Raw genomic sequence first — 19,131 nt, 5'->3', positions numbered from 1 at the left:
TTAGACGAGTTGACTCCAAATTCAATGGGTTGTAATCTCACAATGCCTTGGGCCCCCCTTGTGCGCGTGAGGCCCAATCTTTATCTCTCTCACACTCAAGCATAAAAGGGAGAGGGATCATAATTAAGTTGAGAAATTTCCTTGTATTTACTCGGTGTGGAACCAAAGAAATAAGAGATATCTTTACAATTTTTTAAATCAATAAAGTAAAGTAAAACAAAAAAGAAAAATGAAAGAAATTCTTTTATGCTTCATCAAAAAGAGAAAATACTACTTTTTACAAGAAAACACTCGAGAAATCTTGAGTTCAAAACTTATCCTCAACAAAAAATAAAATATTATATTAAATTATGAATTTTACAAAACACTTCATATGCTCGCCCTTACCACTTAGACAACCCATGGGTGGGTGAGTGAAGATCTTTTTGAATAAGCAAAAGATCTCTCCACAATAAAATGCCTCACGTATATGATGCCTAATTCGTGTTAGAGTTGTCTTACCATTTTACCCTCTCTACAACGCTTGTTTGGGTATGGATGTAAGTCCATTCTAAAATAAGACTGGTTGAGTCGAGCCGGTCTCAGACAAGTCGAGCCGATGTTTTTTATCTGACAGTTTATAAAGATTAAAAAAACATGGCGGAGAGAACATAGAGAAAATAAAATTTTATATTTTAATGAAAATACGTGGCATGTATTGACTTATGGGAGGAGTGTTTCAATCCTCCACATTAGGTGTATACGATCTAGACTCTCAAAAGAAAATTGGAAGGTGAGCATTTCCTACCCACACCCAACGGTTCGGATCTCACTAATAAGATCTAACGGTCAAACCACTATTCCTCCTCGTTCAATCCGGAAAATATTTGTTTGTTACTTCTGCTTCACTCTCTGCTTCTCTTAAACAAAATCAAAACGAAGCAGAGAGAGAAGAAAGTCTCCTCTCTCCTCTCTCTCCTCTCTCTCCTCAAACCTCACCAAAACCAGAAGAAGCGTAGCTTCTTAACCTTCGCATCCAACCATGTCTACTTCATCATCTCTCACAGTCTCTCAAGCTCTCGTGGGTCGAACCATTGCCCACCATGGCTCGACCACCCACTCAGAACGTCTCGCACTCCCTGGCTTTAGCCTCAGCACCCTCTCTGGTCGAACCCTCAAATCCTTTTCTACCCATACTTCTCGTGTTTCACGCAAGAGAGTGATCTCTAGATCTTCAGTCCGCGCTGCTGCTGTGGAGATTCTAGAGAAGACTGAGACGGCTTTGGTTGAGAAATCGATCAACACGATTCGATTTCTCTCCATTGATGCAGTCGAGAAAGCTAATTCTGGGCATCCTGGATTGCCAATGGGGTGTGCTCCAATGGGTCATATCTTGTATGATGAGGTCATGAGGTATAACCCCAAGAATCCTTACTGGTTTAATCGTGATCGTTTTGTACTCTCTGCTGGACATGGATGTATGCTACAATACGCCTTGCTCCACCTTGCTGGATACGACAGTGTGAAGGTGCGTAGGTTTATTTTCCTTAATTGATTAACAAGGGGTCGATTCTGTTATTTGGGATTTTTTTTTCCGGAAATGTTGGTGTTTTGTTGGATTTGCTTTAGTAATTTTGTTGAAATGTTTGGGAAAAAAAAATGAATTTTGGGATGACCAAGATCAAGATAATACTTTTGATTATTTTGATGAATTCTGATTCCTGGGTGGTTTTTGTTATCAGAAATATAAGAAGTTCAAATGGAGTAGATTTAGGGATACCCATATGTTTGTTTGCTCTGAATTTGGATCCTTGTTCATAAATTTTCACGCTTTGAGTTATTTGCATTTACTGTGGCTTATTTGTGATTTTATTTTTTTTTATTTTTGGTGTTGTATTGGATTTTCTTTTAGTAATTTTGTCAAAAATGGAGGTATGGCTTTGTGAAAAAATTGAATTTTGGGATGACCCAGATCAAGAGAGTACTTTTGATTATTTTGATGAATCCTGATTCTTGTGTGGTTTTTGTTCCTGTCTGGAAACCATAAAGAGAAAAAGTTTAAATGAAGTAGATTTAAGGATGCCAATATGTTTGTTTGCTCTGAATTTTGTTCTTGTTTGTAAATTTTTATGCTTTGAGTTATTTATATTCACCGTGGTTGAAACCTTTCTTCTAGGAAGAAGACTTGAAATCTTTCCGTCAGTGGGGAAGCAGAAGTCCTGGTCATCCTGAAAACTTTGAGACACCCGGAATCGAAGTCACTACTGGTTTGCTTCTATTGCTTCAACATCTTTCTCTATTACATGGAAAAATAGTATACTGATTTTATCGATTTTTTTTAAAGGTCCTCTTGGTCAAGGTATTGCAAATGCCGTTGGATTGGCCCTTGCGGAAAAGCACTTGGCTGCCCGTTATAACAAACCCGACAGTGAGATTGTCGACCACTACACGTACAATCTCCTCCAACTAATTACTTGTTGCTTTTATACTCTACTATATTCTTTGATATACAGATTTGGAAGCTTATTTGATAATTTTCTTATTGGGATCTCGTTAGATATTGTATACTTGGAGATGGTTGTCAAATGGAGGGGATTTCAAATGAAGCTTGTTCCCTTGCTGGGCATTGGGGGCTTGGTAAGCTGATTGCTTTCTATGATGACAACCACATCTCCATCGACGGTGACACAGAAATTGCATTCACTGAGAATGTTGACACCCGTTTTGAGGGTCTAGGATGGCATATTATCTGGGTGAAGAATGGCAACACTGGCTATGATGAGATTCGTGCTGCCATCAAGGAAGCAAAGTCTGTCAAAGACAAACCCACTTTGATCAAGGTTAAATTATTTCACGTAGTCTTAGAGATCTAATATATTTGAGTTCTGTTTACTTCAGACTTGGACTAGAGTTTTATTGAAGTTTGTTGTCTTTACAGGTAACTACCACCATTGGTTTTGGATCCCCAAACAAGGCAAACTCATATAGTGTACACGGGAGTGCATTGGGTGCCAAGGAAGTGGAAGCCACTAGGAAGAACCTTGGTTGGCCATATGAGCCTTTCCATGTGCCCGAGGATGTTAAGACGTAAGGAAACTTGAAAGGGCTTCTCTCTCATTCATGCCTTCGAATCAAGTTGAAATGTTTGTGGTTATTGATTGAGTTTGGTTTGCTCGTGTTTTACAGCCATTGGAGCCGCCATGTTCCTGAAGGCGCTTCTCTTGAAGCTGAATGGAATGCCAAGTTCGCTGAGTATGAGAAGAAGTACAAGGAAGAAGCCGCTGAGTTGAAATCCATCATTACCGGTATATTCCCTGCTGGTTGGGAAAAAGCTCTCCCGGTGAGTGGTGCTTTGATCAGTTTGATAGTCAGATTTGTGTTATAGAATGTTTTCATGATCATTTTCGTGCTTTTCCCCAGACTTACACGCCAGAGAGCCCCGCCGATGCCACAAGAAACCTTTCTCAACAGTGCCTTAATGCACTCGCTAAAGTGCTCCCCGGGCTGATTGGTGGGAGTGCAGATCTTGCTTCCTCCAACATGACCTTGTTGAAAATGTTTGGGGATTTCCAAAAGAGCACCCCAGAGGAGCGAAATATCCGTTTCGGTGTTAGAGAGCACGGCATGGGTGCCATCTGCAATGGGATTGCTCTCCACACCCCTGGTTTGATTCCCTACTGTGCAACCTTCTTTGTGTTCACTGACTACATGAGGGGTGCCATGAGGATCTCAGCCTTATGTGAGGCTGGAGTGATCTATGTGATGACCCATGACTCTATTGGGCTTGGAGAGGATGGTCCGACCCATCAACCCATTGAACACTTGGCAAGCTTTAGGGCCATGCCCAACATCCTAATGCTCCGCCCTGCTGATGGGAACGAGACTGCTGGTGCATACAAAGTTGCGGTTGTCAACAGGAAGAGACCCTCAGTCCTCGCCCTCTCCCGTCAAAAGCTTCCCAACCTTCCAGGAACATCTATTGAAGGAGTAGAGAAGGGAGGGTACACCATATCGGACAATTCTTCGGGTAACAAGCCAGATGTCATCTTGATTGGTACTGGGTCTGAATTAGAGATTGCTTTCAAGGCCGCTGAGGTACTCAGGAAAGAAGGGAAGGCAGTCAGGGTTGTCTCTTTTGTTTCTTGGGAATTGTTCGATGAACAATCGGATGCATACAAGGAGAGTGTCCTCCCAGCCGCTGTCTCTGCTAGGGTTAGTATTGAAGCGGGATCAACATTTGGATGGGAGAAGATTGTGGGAAGCAAAGGGAAAGCTATTGGGATCAACCATTTTGGAGCAAGCGCACCAGCGGGAACTATATACAAGGAGTTCGGTCTAACAGCTGAAGCTGTCATTGAAGCAGCCAAGTCACTTTGTTAGGACTGTTTAGAAATGTTTTAAGGTTTTCAGCATATTTGGCATCTGAGTTTTTGATTTCTACTCTTGCAAATTTGAAATACAGTGGAGAAGAGGCCAATCTTAAGAGTATGAGTTAGAAAAATGGTCTCTTGGGTTATAATAATTAAAAAAGAAAAGAACTTTCTTTCCATTTTACATGAGCAGCTGAGTTTCCAAATTGAGTCAAGACCCTGGAGATTCTGTGTCAATGAATTTTCACACACAAAAAAATTTGTATTTGCTCATGCTTTTTAAAGAGAATTGGTACTGAAGTTTTATTATCCTCAAATCAATTGTTATATGTTCTATTTTGATTATTTAAATCGAAGGGAAAATCCTTCCTCTGAACTCATCTTAATAGTATTGCAAAAAAATTGGACCATTTTTTGATCTATGCGTGTTATCCTTGCAGGGGTCGTGTTAATCTTCTCTCTGTCATTCCAATATTTAGAAAGATTAGCAAATTGACAAAATGAAGTATGAAAGCCGTTGCGTGGTATAGATTTTGTTCCAAAGTATTCCTCATTTCCTTTTGTTATGGGTTCCTTGGGATTTTTAGAAATTGGTTTCTTCGAGATATTTAGATATGGGTTGTGAATGGGTTTGGATAATAAGAAAGAGAAGGGCTTTCATTTTCAAGGTAGGCTGAATTGGATTGGATTGGGTGATGAATTCAAGCCACTCAGTAAGGCTAAGCCAATCTTCTTGTGTTCATGGAGTGGGTCCTGCCAGGTCATTTATAAGCCATTCAATTTAGGGTAAGGTGTGAAGTGAGGCCCTCCTGGCCTTAGCTTACCTATCCATCCATCCTCATTGTCTTCTACTCTCCAAAATTTCCATTTTTGAGGAAGATGACGTTTAGTATGGCAGGAGTCACAGGTTTTGTCTTTATCCCTCCATGCTTTTGCTATCTTTATCTTGTACGTGTGTATTTCAATTATCATAGAGAGTGGGACCCAATGTGGAAATCAGCACCTGTGAGGATTTCAGCATACTCTCTTTTTTATTTGTCAAGTATAATAAATTCCTTGAAACTGTAGTGACACTCCGACTTTTACTTATGACACCCCATTTTAAAACACCGAAATAAGTGAATAATTGAGAATATGGGTGCCAATAGAATCTCTTTCTCTCTTCAAGATTTCTATTTTTGGGTTTAGGATTTTACATAAGCCTAATCATAACTGTAAACAAATATTGAATTTGTTTTAACGATTGTGATAATGTTTGTAACCTCAAGATTATACTTTGAGACAAATCTTTCTAATGTTTGAAGGGTTTGTTTTATTCTTTAATTGGGACGTGAGAAATAATTTAAGAAGTTGGGGTGTACTAATAAAAGTTTAGGTGCCAATACTAGCTCTCTAAAATAAAGGTAAAACAAAATGGTTGGGATAATCTATTATTACTATCGACACAATTTCAACCTCTCATAGGAAACTCTTGATTTTCTATCCAAAAATCCATCTTCTTCTATTTCCCGTCTTATCTTGTTCTCGAATGTTTTGACAGAGATGCAATCCTAAAGTTGAAAATGAGAAAAGAAAAAAATTATCCCCAGAGTTGAAGGTGAACAACTTTAGGGAGGCATTAATATAACAATTTCAAATGGTATGTCATCAATTTGAAAGCACGGGAATTTCTCAAATATTCACCCCAACTTAAGGGGGTACACCTCTAAATTATCCAAAAAATGTTGGGTGTCATCTTTGGCTTGGGAGCAGATCCTCTGTAGCTCTTGTCAACATTTGAGGGTATGCCATGTCATCATGATCGTTGTATCTAATCGTTTAAATTTAGGATCAGTGATCGTCCATTTTTAAACACTCGATTAAATCCAATTTATTTATTTTTGATAATTTTTATTTAAATTTGATCTAGACCATGAATTCAAGATGATTGTGTTGTTAGTTTCCATCAATGTGATATTCTCTAGACTGTAGAACAAGAGCTATAGGATAATCCCACTGCATAGGGGGTGTGCTCCCCCTATGGTCTCAAGTTCAATTTTCACCGGTTACTAATATCAGTGGTCATGGATTACAGGATCAAAACCTTGTTTCGCAAGCCTTGTTCGGGGAGAAGGGAATAGTTAGTCCGCGCAAGCTGGCTCAGATACCCTTTAATAAAAAAAAAAAGAAAAAAGGATCCACTTCCTTTTGGCTCTTTGTCGCACATGATGAAATTAGGAATCAGGAATCAGGATTCAGCCTTTTGTTTGTCAGTCCAATCTTTGGTTCACCAATGGCAAATCATAGAAAAAGGGCATGCAGTCAACAAGATCAAGTAGAGATATTGTGTTTTCAAGGCTTTGGATAGAAGAAAAAGTAGTAGTAATGTTATTATATAACAAAAATTTGGATCAATCAATCAATCATGAAAGAACACTCATCTTTCAAATGAAATTCTCTAAAAAAAAACTGTCAAAAGACTCATTAGTGATCTTTTTTTTCCTTTTTCTTTTGCTTTGGCAGGCGTATGTACCATCCACCTGCATGTGATAACAGTTAAATATATCACTTTATATGGAGGGGCATATAGAGACTCGAATGTGTGACTTTAGAAGTACTCATGAATGATCTGTGAAATAGTATTTTAATCAGATGGTTAGAATTGCTTGATCAAAAAACTATTTATCCAAGTGATTTCCTAAGTGGAGACAAAGCAAATAGTGAGTTCTACAAGTTGGAGACCAGAATCACCCCTACGTCAAAGATTCTACGGATCTATTGCATATGGTTCTTAGCCTTAACAAGTTGGCCATCTATGCACTAGCTTCACCTTGCTCGTGCCTTCCCCTCCCCAATTATTTATATATCATAAGTACATCCTACCAGACTTAAAATTATCTATATGTATTATATTTTTAAGAGTGGTATATGACAAACGTGTACTAATCAAATTAAAAGAAATTTTTTATAAGACGATTGTAAGATCATTTATGCCTTATGTAACTGAATGTTTGGTAGTTAAAAAGCTTTATATTAACAAATTTGAAAACTAAATGAACGAATTCAACATAAAAGTGTATTATTTTCTATTATCTTGAAAATCTTACCGGGTTATTAAGGTTTGATGGTTATTAAAACCAAAGTGCACAAATATTCACAAAGGGAATGTCTAGTTCACCAAAAAATAAAATAAAATAAAGTATTTGCTTTCTTATATTGTTGTACCACTCCAACCAAGACACCGAAGTACCCATTTAATTGGAATCAAATCAATTGGATGGTTTTGGGTTCTTTTTTTTTATTGGAGTCGATTAGATTTGGGTCTCTTGAAATTGAATCGATTGAGAATTAAAATCAAAAGAAACAAATAAAATTACGAATCAAAATCATATTAAAGAGAATTTTTTGTTGACGGTTTCGATATTGATTTGAGAATCCAAATTGAAATGGAACTCGATAGGAGCCAAAACTTATAGAAAAATCAGAGGTTGTGATTCCTATAGAAACCAAATTGAAACAGACCCATTGGCCTTCGAGACTCACCAACCTTTTAATAAAATAAAAAAAGAAAAACAAAAAAAAATGTTAGGTCGCAAGGGGTCGTTGTTGAACCAAACTCGGAAAAGTTGGTAGAAGCTCTTACGACACATCTCCACCACACCAACCCCCTCTGTCCCCATGTTTTCATTGTTTAGTGGGTCCCACCATTCTACCTAACCAGGGAAGTGAAGTCAAACGTCAACACCTCACCCTCATATTTATGAATATGTTCATTGTGTATCTCGAGGCAAAAGATCTATGATTCTAGTACATGCCACATCAGAAAAGTATTTTGGCTATGCCACGTGGGGGAGTCCGGTTATCACGATTCCTCTCTAAAATGTGGGATGGTGGCGGAACTCCAAGCTTAACGTGCGCATATATGGTTGTTGAAACTCTTGAAGTCGAAGAGAAAACAAACACAATTACACAAAGAAACACTTGTCATTTCTTCTCATCTTCTCTGACAAACATTGGCAGAAACATACAGAGATGGCGCATGTTAGCAACATTTCCAGTGGTCTCCAAAACGGCCGTTTCTGTACCAATCTCCCTAAAACCCATAAACCTAAGGGTTTATATTCTGTTTGGTTAGGAGGATCAGAAGTGAGAAGTTTGGGTTTTGGTGGTGGTCTTACTCTCAAGTATGAAAGGGGCGTTGGAGATTCAGTTAGGGTTCCTCTTAGGGTTTCGGCTTCTATTGCCACCCCTGAGAAACCTTCGACTGCACCAGAGATCGTGCTACAACCCATTAAAGAAATCTCTGGTACTGTTAAGCTCCCTGGTTCGAAGTCGTTGTCGAATCGGATTCTCCTTCTCGCTGCTCTCTCTGAGGTGACTTACTCTTTGTCATTTTACTTCTTTGTTTGTTTTTTTTTTAATAAATATTTTTCTTCAATTTGATGGTTATTGGATTTTTATCTAGATTTGGGATTTGTGTGACTAATTGATCAACTCTTGCAAATTAGAAATTTATTTGATTTAGGTTCTGTTTGAATCAGCATTTTTGTGCCAAAGAAAAAAAAAAAAAGATGACATTACATTTTCCCCTCAAAAAGAATTTTTGGAGCAAAAATAGAACCAAATCAGACCGTTAATGGTGATTAGTTGAACTCTGTCCGGTGAATCTAACTTCTTATTGTGTTATCTTTGTTGAATTTTTTATTTCCCTATTCGATGTATCAATTCAATTTAGTTAAATTGCTTGTTACCTCCCTGACGTGCTTGGTATTGTATAATTGGAAGATTGGAGATCCATCTGTATTCCTTTTTGTGTGTGCGAGGGCATGGTAATAAAGTCAATGTGATTATGTAATTGAACCCAATGTATTGAAAATATCAATTTAACAACGTAATTGAACCCAGTGCGATGAAAAATGGATGGAAACATAGAAAGGTAAAACAATTGGGTCTGCAACTATGTTGATGAGTCTTGTTTGCAATATTGGGAGCTGTGGTTCTTTTCATAATTAACTTGTTTGGAGTTAGTTGATCTATGCTGACCACAACATGCCACATTTTGAATTGAATTAGGAATTTAAGGGACAAGTACCTATGGAAACTTAATTAATGAGAGTGTCGCGGATAAGTACTTACACACATTATTTGCACTTGTGCGTCATCCGCACTTGAGCTTGTGTATAAGTGTCATTCGCACATGAGCATGAGTGCGGGCTTACATATTAGTTGAAAAGTTGGGTGGAGTGACTCTGATTCCCACCTAAACCAAATTGATAGTCGTTCAAATCTGTTGCATCATATGTATACAAATATCAAAATTGATATAAGGGATGTGGAGATTTAAGGAAAGGACTAAGGTTAGCATGAGAGATACTCTCACCAGAGATCCAACTTACCAAGTAGTGTCTCCATCTCCTAAATGACTCTCAAAGGTCTATTTATAAAAGTTTGGGATAATGTGAAAGGGTAATGATGCATTTGGTTCATCAATGATAATCTCGTTGGTACTTATGTTAGTCGAGACTTCATGACACATGGCGAATGTGTCAATCTATTCATCCAAGTTTGACACATCATCAACTTATTTCCTTTGAATGCCCTTGCATGAATATTTTTGTTGGTAGTAAAAAAAATTCTGTGACATGGAAATCTACATTTAACGTGTATCTTCTCCAATCATTAGACCATACCATTTATCTCATTCTTATGCATTGATCAAGCCACTCAATGAGTTACTTAGTTCGCGAGGTTCATAGAATACTAAATTATTGTAGAAAAAAACCCGGTGATAAAAAAACCACCCGTACCTCTTTTGATCTCTCAGAAATTTCAAAAAATGGTCTTTCAAGAGATCCCCAATGACCAATCCTCGCATGAATCGCTAAAGATCCAATAAGTCCAACATTGATGGCACAAACGAAACAGTGACGGGTTCTCTGCCCCTGCGGGGATGGAGCGACAGAAGTTTTGAGAATCCAAGAGAAGGTCACGGCGAGACGAGCCGTTTATCATTACGATAGGTGTCAAGTGGAAGTGCAGTGATGTATGCAGCTGAGGCATCCTAACAGACCGCTAGACTTGAACCTTGATATCTACTATAATGTGTCATAGCGGTTTATATTATTAGTTTACATGGGATCCATGTGGGATTTTGATGACCCTATTAAAAAATATATAGCAAAATATATTACGTGTCATGGAATTTTGATGACTTGATGAGACTAATATTTAGTTATTTATACAAGGTGTTGTGGAATCCAATGTGTCATTTACCATTTAGTCTCTTTTGTGGAGGGGAAACAAGTCGGGTCTCTTTATTCCACATATTATGGCATTACCCAATAAAATACAATGATAACAATTACATTTCAAGTGACCAATGGTCAAGTACTTATGACCCAATGCCTAATCACATATTACAGTCAATTGGAATAAGTCGGGTGTGAACTATGACTGATATAGTCTAGTGTACATAGTCATTGAAGATGATTATGCTGCACAACCAATGAGGTTGATCGAATGTAATTGTCAAGGTTACATGTGTGCGGCTAACAATAATTATTACATCTGGTAGACAATGATTGATTTGATCATCAAAATTAAATCAATATTATTAACAAGATGGAGCACCATGTTGCAATCAATTCAAAATATTAGCTGCAACCAAGGTGGTTGCGTGTGCTTGGTCATTGGGCTAAATGTGGGAGCAAGCTCATTGGGTCTGGTGAGTGAATGATCAAGGTCAAGTGCACATGCCAACTAGTCGAATCTGCATGGGTGGCTAATGGGGACCAACATAGAATCAAGTGTGTGTTGGCTAACGTGGCTAAGAGTTTGCATATGTGATGTCGATGAGTTAAAGTATATATGTTTATGGTATGATTGGCCAAACATGCACTTGACATCCATTGGTCATAGATCATGTTCGACTTATTCTTATTGACCGCAACATGTGATTAATCTAGCTCACATGCCTTCGACTTGTTGTTCGCTTCAATTAACCTTGTCATTAATGGTTTTGTTTTGTTGTACCATTGTATGCATGTTGAGGAACCTAACCTCATTTCCCTATGCATAGGGGATTAAATGTAGATGGGGTATTTTTTATCCTGCACATGTCGAATGAATTGCTACACGTCCATCTAGTTAGGCCATTGAAACACCACGCGTATCGTCATCTAGACTAATAAATTTTGGCAGTAGGATACATTATTATGGGTTACAAATACTATAATGTAGTATACTATGATCATCATTGATTTAATATTTCATTGGGTGGACCTATCAATGCACGGCACGGGGATGAGACAAAGGGTATGGTCTAATGGTTGAGAGGATACTTTCCATGGACGCCTCATGATGTCGTGTGAGTCACTATACTATCAATAAAAGTATTCATGTAAGGTCACTCATAAGAAATGAGTTGATGATGTGTTAGGCTATGGTGAGTAAGTTTGATACACTATCTACTTTTCACTAAGACCCGATAAGTATTAATACAAATGAGATTATCAGTAATGAGACAAGGCATCATTGTCCTTTACATCATCCCACACTTCTATAAATAGGCTTTCAATGAGTCATTTGGGGGGAGGGGGATATTACTTAAATAGTTGGAGATCTACTTAAAGTATCTTGCATGCCATCTTAATCATTTTCTTGAATCCTTTCCATTTTCCTTAAATCACTCTTGATCTTCATCCATGCTCGATGCAATAATGATTGAACAATCTTCAACTCAGTTTTGGCAGAAATCGGAGTTGTTTCACCCAACTTTGCAATTGGCATGTATGCTCATGTTCACAATGCAAATGACACTCACATGCGAATGATACCTGATGTGTACACTCATGTTCCCAATGTATTATCTGTACCCTTCACAGTTAGTTAAGTTAGTTTGCAATTCAATGGCATTTCTCCAACTTCATAAATATGGTTCACTCACTTCCCTGCCTATCAAATGATAGCAAAGAAAATGGTCAAAGAAAGAGGCTATCATACTTGTTTTGAAGTGAACTGCCGGCTCACCAATGAGTGGCTACAACATTTTACTTTTGAAATTAAAGTATCTAACACTGCAATGGCACCAATTTTGAAGCATTTAGGATACATAGGTTGTAACGTTTTGTGTATAGGAGGTGCTTCAATATGCCGTTGTGGAGTCCACAATGCGACTAACAGTTAATAGCAACCATTTTCCTAGCTTCAAGCCTTCGTTGTTTGATACTGAGAATTGTTTTCTGCATTCTTGTGACGCGTCATTCATGAAAAGGTGATGAACTTCTAACACTCTGTCATCTTAAGTTGAACTTCTTCTGATACTCTATAAAACCTCTTGGAAGGTGCAGGCAGATCGTTTTGTTGTTGATTGAACTTCTTAACATCGGACATTCCTTTTTCTGAAATATTGGCTCTGTTGATAGTCACATGTCAGGCATACGCTGACATGAAATGATTTTGTCGGTAATGTATCTCATACTAAATGAAAAAAACTGTATGGAAGTGTGGAACTGAATGTTGGGCAGTCAAGAAGCATCATGTTAATAAATTGAGCATAGTATAGATAAGGATGTTGAGATGGATGAGTGGAAAGAGTAGAAAAGATAAATGTGTCCAGGAAAATATAGGAGTAGCTCCAGTAGGCAATAAAAAGAGAAAGTCGATTGTGATGGTTTGGGCTTGTCCAACAAAGCTTGGTTGCATCCCTAATTTGAAGAAACATTCAAGTTGAAAGTCCTGAAAGAGTGAGGACGAAGATCCAAAAGATCATGGGTGGAGATGGTGAATGCAGATACTCACACTCAATAAAATAAGACTTGGTTTTACATTAAAAAAAGAAGTAAGACTTGGTTTTGGACAGAGAGGAATGGAGGAACAATTTTTTTTTGTTGCTTATCGTGGGTGTCCCCACCCTTCGGGTAAGACTAATCCCACGATCACACGCACCGCCCCCCTCAAAAAGTCCTACGTTCAACTGGTTGAGTCGAGGGTCAACCAGACCCTGGAGGGTGGCCCCAAGGAATTCATTGCTTCACGGGGTTTCAAACACTTGACCTATCCTTGTCTAACACTAAGTAAAGTGTTTGATTCTAAGTTGCGTTATTGACTGGAATTATGTACTTCCTTGTATGATTATTGCATTGCTTCTGTTAATCACTTTTTTCTTATTTTCTTTCTAATGCATATGATATCCACTAAAATTATTGATGCTTTTAGTCACTTCTTACTCTCCTTTTAATATATGATATCCATAAGATTTTTTTTATAATAAACACATATTCATGTATGTGCATAACTTGGTAAGCTTGGGCTTCCAATTGACTTGGTTATAATTGGTTGAGCCCGACATTGTTCCATGGAGTCTATTGAGATCTTACTGAAAGAACATTATTTGTGTTTACTCCAAACTCAGTGATAAGACTCTGTACAAACCAATTTTTTTGTGATAAGACTTTGATGATGATGATGACAAACTAATATTTTTCAATTTTGTTGAGTTATATGTGCTTGCTCAAGTCGTAAAACCTTTGGGGTATGTGTTTGCGAATTCATGTTATTTCCACTTACAGAAAACCCTGTTGACATTGCATGCTTCAACTTTTATAACGATACTTAACAGACAGAAAAATGGTTGCAAAATACTCTATATGAACAGAAAAGTAGTCGACTTTCCAAGTTGTATGGACGTGCTGAAGTGTTGAAACCTTGGTGGTATTTGTATGTGATATGCGTGGTAGTTCATGTTAGGAAGTTTCAGATTTTTGTACTGGCTGCGAGATGCCACATGAAACAAACTTTGATCATTATTAGTTTCTTTGATTTAGTATTTCTTTTCAGGTACTTATTGAGAATCCTATTTTCCTAGCGCACTCATTCAGTTAACAAATTATTATACTTTTTTTTTTTTTGATAATTATAAATTTTATAAATGAGGAATAAAAAAGAGGGAGGCTGAGATAGCCCCCAAACAACACTACAAGCGCACCAAAAAGAAAAAAATTACACGAATGGAAGCTAATCACAAATGGCTTCCCAATTAAATAAGAAGTCTTGGAAGCGCACTTTCTCAAAAGCTTTATTCATCTTAGACCACAAGAACAGAAGTCCAGTAATCTCTAAAATCACTGCGTGGGGAGAGCTCTCCTTGCTATGGAATACCCTGTTGTTGCGCTCTTTCCAAAGACCCCAAGCAATGGCCGAGGGAAGGATAGTCCAAAGATGCCTCTTTCTAGAAAAAAATATATTGAAACTCCACCCCTCTAGAAGGTCAAAGAAAGATAAAGGGAGAACCCAATCCACCTGGAATCGGGACAAAAAGAACATCCAAATAGTACGGGTAAAAGGACAATGTATAAGAATATGATTAACAGACTCCCCATCCCTCGAACAAAGAGAGCAAAAATTTGGAGTGACCTACCCCCGTTTGATCAAATTATCTAATGTGAGGATCTTACCCAGGGAGGCAAGCCATACAAAGAAAGACACCTTAGAAGGAATGAGAGCGGACCAAAATACTGATGGAGAAAAAGACACTTCGCATGATGGAATCAAACAGTTATAGAAAGACTTGACAGAAAACTTCTTATCCTTAGCCTTGATCCATTCTCTCCTGTCCAGCTCATTCTCTCCGCATCGAATCAAATTTAGGAGACCTAGGAGAGATGTAACCTCCGTCAATTCCCAATCATTGAAGTTTCTCCTAAAACCTAAGTCCCAAGAATCTGTGTTTCCGTTCTGAGTCAGACATTGCCTCACAGTTTTATGCTTATTCAAAGAGCAAGTGTACAAGGATGGAAATTGAGTAGACAGAGATGAAGTTCCACACCACCAGTCCTCCCAGAATCTAACCTTATCCCCTGACCCAACTTTGAATCTAATCTCCCTATCAAACTCATGAACCCCTTTCATAATACCTTTCCACACACTACACCCATAAGTGCCTTTAACCTCATCACTATACCAACCAAATCTCTTCTCTCCATATTTAGCTCGAACCACTGTCCTCCACAAGTTTTCTCTTTCTTCTCCAAATCTCCAAAGCCACTTGCCAAGGAGAGCTTTATTCGTTACTCTAAGCCCTCTAATCCCCAATCCTCCATTCTTCTTAGGAGAGCAAGCCACCTTCCATTTCACCAAATGATACTTTTTATTGCCATTATTATCATTCCACAGAAAATTCTTCATGAGTCTCTCAATCTTCACTTCCACCGCCTTAGGCAACGTGAACAGAGATAAGAAATAAATCAGAATACTCGATAAAGTACTTTTGATCAATGTAACCTTACCCCCTTTGGAGAGATATCTAGCCTTCCAAGAACTCAATTTTTTTTCCATTTTCTCGATGACTCCCTCCCAAATGTTTTTACTCCGATACTGAGCTCCTAATGGCAAGCCTAAGTAGGACGACGGAAGCGAGTCACATCACATTCTATAATAATCGTCTAGGAATTGGAACATACAGTAATAGTATTTTTACTTTTTTTGTCAGGGAACTACTGTTGTGGACAACTTATTAAACAGTGATGATGTCCATTATATGCTCGGTGCTTTGCGAACCCTTGGGCTACGTGTGGAAGAAGACAGTGCAAATAGAAGGGCAATCGTTGAAGGTTGTGGTGGTCAGTTTCCTGTCGGGAAAGATTCGAAGGAGGATGTTCAACTTTTCTTGGGAAATGCAGGGACAGCAATGCGTCCCTTGACAGCTGCAGTTACTGCTGCTGGTGGAAATTCCAGGTCTTTCTGTCTATGCTTTTTTACTTATTTGCTAATGATTTTCTCTTTCAGTGAAGGAAAAACTGGATGTTTAAGCTGACACCTCTTTTGTTTTTCTATTTATTTTCAGATACGTACTTGATGGAGTGCCAAGGATGAGAGAGAGGCCAATTGGGGACTTGGTTGTGGGTCTGAAACAGCTTGGTGCAGACGTTGATTGTGTTTTGGGCACTGATTGTCCTCCTGTTCATGTAAATGGAAATGGAGGCCTTCCTGGGGGGAAGGTGAGCTTTCATTTGTGTGTTTTTTGTGGTTCATTTGGTTATTTATGTCCATTGATGGATGCATCCAGTGACTGTATACCTGACTTGGAAAAGTGAAAAAAATATAAAGTGATAATTTGCAGGTGAAATATGTGACACCGATGTTGATCAAGCGATTGATACTTAGTCCACCTGTTCTGTGACTTGTAGGTGAAACTATCTGGATCTATAAGTAGTCAGTACTTGACTGCATTGCTCATGGCAGCTCCCTTGGCTCTAGGAGATGTGGAGATTGAGATTATTGATAAATTAATTTCAATTCCGTATGTTGAGATGACTCTGAAATTGATGGAACGGTTTGGGGTCAGTGTAGAGTACAGTGATAGCTGGGATCGTTTCGTTGTCCGAGGTGGTCAAAAGTACAAGTAAGTGTGTCTTCTCTAACATGGTAGCACTTTGTGCAAGCCTAGTTGAGCCCATTTAGATAGAAAGTAGAAAGTAGCTAAGAAGAAAGTAGCTTTGAGAGAAAGTAACTCTTAGAAAGTAGAAATTAGTTTCATTTTCCCTTCTAAAAAATTGAGATTTTTACTTCTTAAAAGTAGTTTTCTAAAATTAATCCAAACAGACTATATACCTTTTTAACTTTCTAAAAAAGTTACTTTTTTGTGTGTATCCAAATGGACTCGGTACATTGGAGCTGATGGAATGCAAAATAATCTAACAGGTCCCCTGGAAATGCTTATGTTGAAGGTGATGCATCAAGTGCTAGTTACTTCCTAGCAGGTGCAGCGGTTACTGGTGGGACCGTCACTGTGGAAGGTTGTGGAACCAGCAGTTTACAGGTATCAATAGTTACCATCATTTTTTCTAATGCCCATTTTTCCTTATTCATCCATTTATTACTTTTTCATGGACCAAGTAATCTGATAGCTTCCCCTCCTTTTCTCTGCTAATATAGGGTGATGTGAAATTTGCTGAGGTTCTTGAAAAGATGGGGGCAAAAGTTATTTGGACTGACAACAGTGTCACCGTTAAGGGTCCACCCCGAGACCCTTTCGGAAGGAAACACTTGCGTGCCATTGATGTCAACATGAATAAAATGCCTGATGTTGCCATGACTCTTGCTGTAGTTGCACTTTTTGCTGATGGTCCAACTACTATAAGAGATGGTATGTTTAGGTTTTTTTTGTAAGTATACTTTTATTTCAAAAACAGAAGAATGTACTGGCAATTGAGATGACCGACCTAAAATCAAAGAGAAAAAGAAAAAGTAAATTGAGCACATGGACTCCCACCTAAAAACAAACTCCTCAAAGATAACAGCTCTGAACTTGACAAAAAGTTTACACCAAAAAAAATAATAGCCCAAGAATACTTAAACAAAACTCCTGAACCGAGCCCTCCACTCCTTGAAAGACTCCTATTTCTTCTCTCCAACCAGATTCCCCAGCACAGTGCACAAGGAAGGAGGCTCTACAGAATTCTTTTCCTGCCAAGAAAACAAATTTAGGTTGTGGCAAGTAGTTGTCATAAACCTGCAATATTCATGGAAACCCCTTTGTGGCACACATGGCCATTTCATTTGTTACAACTTAAGAGTCCTAGATCATCATTATCATCAAATTTTTATCCTAATAATTTGGGGTCGTGTGTATGAATCATATTCCTCCATTCAATTCTTTCTAAAGCCATATCTTCTGTTAGTTCCAAGTTTGTCCTCTGCAACTAGACTCCGCTTCATCATGACATGCCCTTTTATGAACAAAATGAAATGGAGGATCAGATTCATATTGGGAGATGGATATGTTTTTTGACTATCGAGAAAATGGGATAGATTTGGTGGTTTTAGTTATTATATGCTAACGTATCTGTTTCAAGGGACCCATGGGATGAGGGGTGCCAAGCCACCTGCCATTGCACCACCCTTACGTTTTCTGAATAGTAGCCTTAAAAATGTTTCTGGCATGGGCAGAGACTGTGGTCCATATTTCATTGATCACCACTGTTTATCTCCTGTTTTCTTTATTGTCAGTGGCCAGTTGGAGGGTGAAGGAGACAGAACGGATGATTGCCATTTGTACTGAATTGAGGAAGGTTAGTATCCTGTGGTTATTGTAAATTTGGAAGCATCTTTGTGATTACTTGATCACATTTATGAAAATTCTCATCTCCCTAGTTTTTTTTCAATAGCTGGGTGCAACAGTGGAAGAAGGATCGGATTACTGTGTGATTACTCCGCCAGAGAGATTGAACGTAACGGCAATTGACACATACGATGATCACAGAATGGCCATGGCCTTCTCTCTTGCCTCCTGTGCAGAAGTTCCCATCACCATCAAGGATCCAGGATGCACCCGGAAGACCTTCCCCGACTATTTTGAAGTCCTCCAGAGGTTTACAAAGAACTGATCAAGGAAGAAAAGAATAGCTAAAGGCAAGTCAGGTTAGCTCAAATGGGAGCCTGCCTTATTGCTATCACTTACATATGGACTGTAAACCACGCCCATTTCTTGTATTGTTGTGTTGTAATCTTTTATTACTTTTCCATTTTGCCATTAAAGCTATTTATTGTTGAGAATAGTTCTAAACTTTTTTTTTTCTGAATCACTTTGTTGCAATTGTTTGCTACATTACCATGTCTAATAATGGAAATATGTTTGTTGTATAATTCACATAGGCCGACAATATGTGCCATATGGCCAAGAGTTGTTTTCACTGCTGGAATCCAATTTGAGCAACTTCTATGGGACAGATCTCAAAAGAAAACTCAATTAATTGCACCAGTTTGAAGTTCATTGGTTCTTTGTACCGCAAGCTAATTGTTGCAT

General features: G+C 38.3%; 2 protein-coding genes and 1 non-coding gene across 3 annotated transcripts; 2 read left to right on the top strand and 1 right to left on the bottom strand.

Annotated features, from left to right (window-relative positions):
- The first annotated feature begins 893 nt into the window (after positions 1–893).
- LOC147389504 (transketolase, chloroplastic) lies at positions 894–4,666 on the top strand. Its single transcript, XM_086417820.1, has 7 exons — positions 894–1,507; positions 2,156–2,246; positions 2,324–2,429; positions 2,537–2,819; positions 2,918–3,066; positions 3,166–3,319; positions 3,400–4,666. Exons 1-7 carry the CDS (start codon positions 1,022–1,024, stop codon positions 4,357–4,359), a joined length of 2,229 nt encoding a protein of 742 aa, XP_086273946.1. The 5' UTR covers positions 894–1,021; the 3' UTR covers positions 4,360–4,666.
- Positions 4,667–4,745: 79 nt separating this feature from the next.
- On the bottom strand, positions 4,746–4,850 carry LOC147389503 (U6 spliceosomal RNA). Its single transcript, XR_015171083.1, has one exon. It is a non-coding gene; the product is annotated as a U6 spliceosomal RNA (small nuclear RNA).
- A 3,381-nt stretch (positions 4,851–8,231) lies between these two features.
- LOC147389502 (3-phosphoshikimate 1-carboxyvinyltransferase 2-like) lies at positions 8,232–18,907 on the top strand. The gene is made up of 8 exons (XM_086418010.1): positions 8,232–8,702; positions 15,817–16,061; positions 16,171–16,324; positions 16,514–16,728; positions 17,028–17,145; positions 17,262–17,472; positions 18,336–18,397; positions 18,494–18,907. The coding sequence occupies exons 1-8, from the start codon at positions 8,361–8,363 to the stop codon at positions 18,710–18,712; spliced, it is 1,566 nt and encodes a 521-aa protein (XP_086274136.1). The 5' UTR covers positions 8,232–8,360; the 3' UTR covers positions 18,713–18,907.
- The last annotated feature ends 224 nt before the right edge of the window (positions 18,908–19,131 follow it).

This window comes from Akebia trifoliata, chromosome 12 (genome assembly GCF_017979445.1).
Source record: "Akebia trifoliata isolate Shusen 1 chromosome 12, ASM1797944v1, whole genome shotgun sequence".
NCBI classification, from domain to species: Eukaryota; Viridiplantae; Streptophyta; class Magnoliopsida; order Ranunculales; family Lardizabalaceae; genus Akebia; species Akebia trifoliata.
Note: the sequence above shows the minus strand (reverse complement) of the source record. Positions and strands in the feature narration are given on the sequence as shown.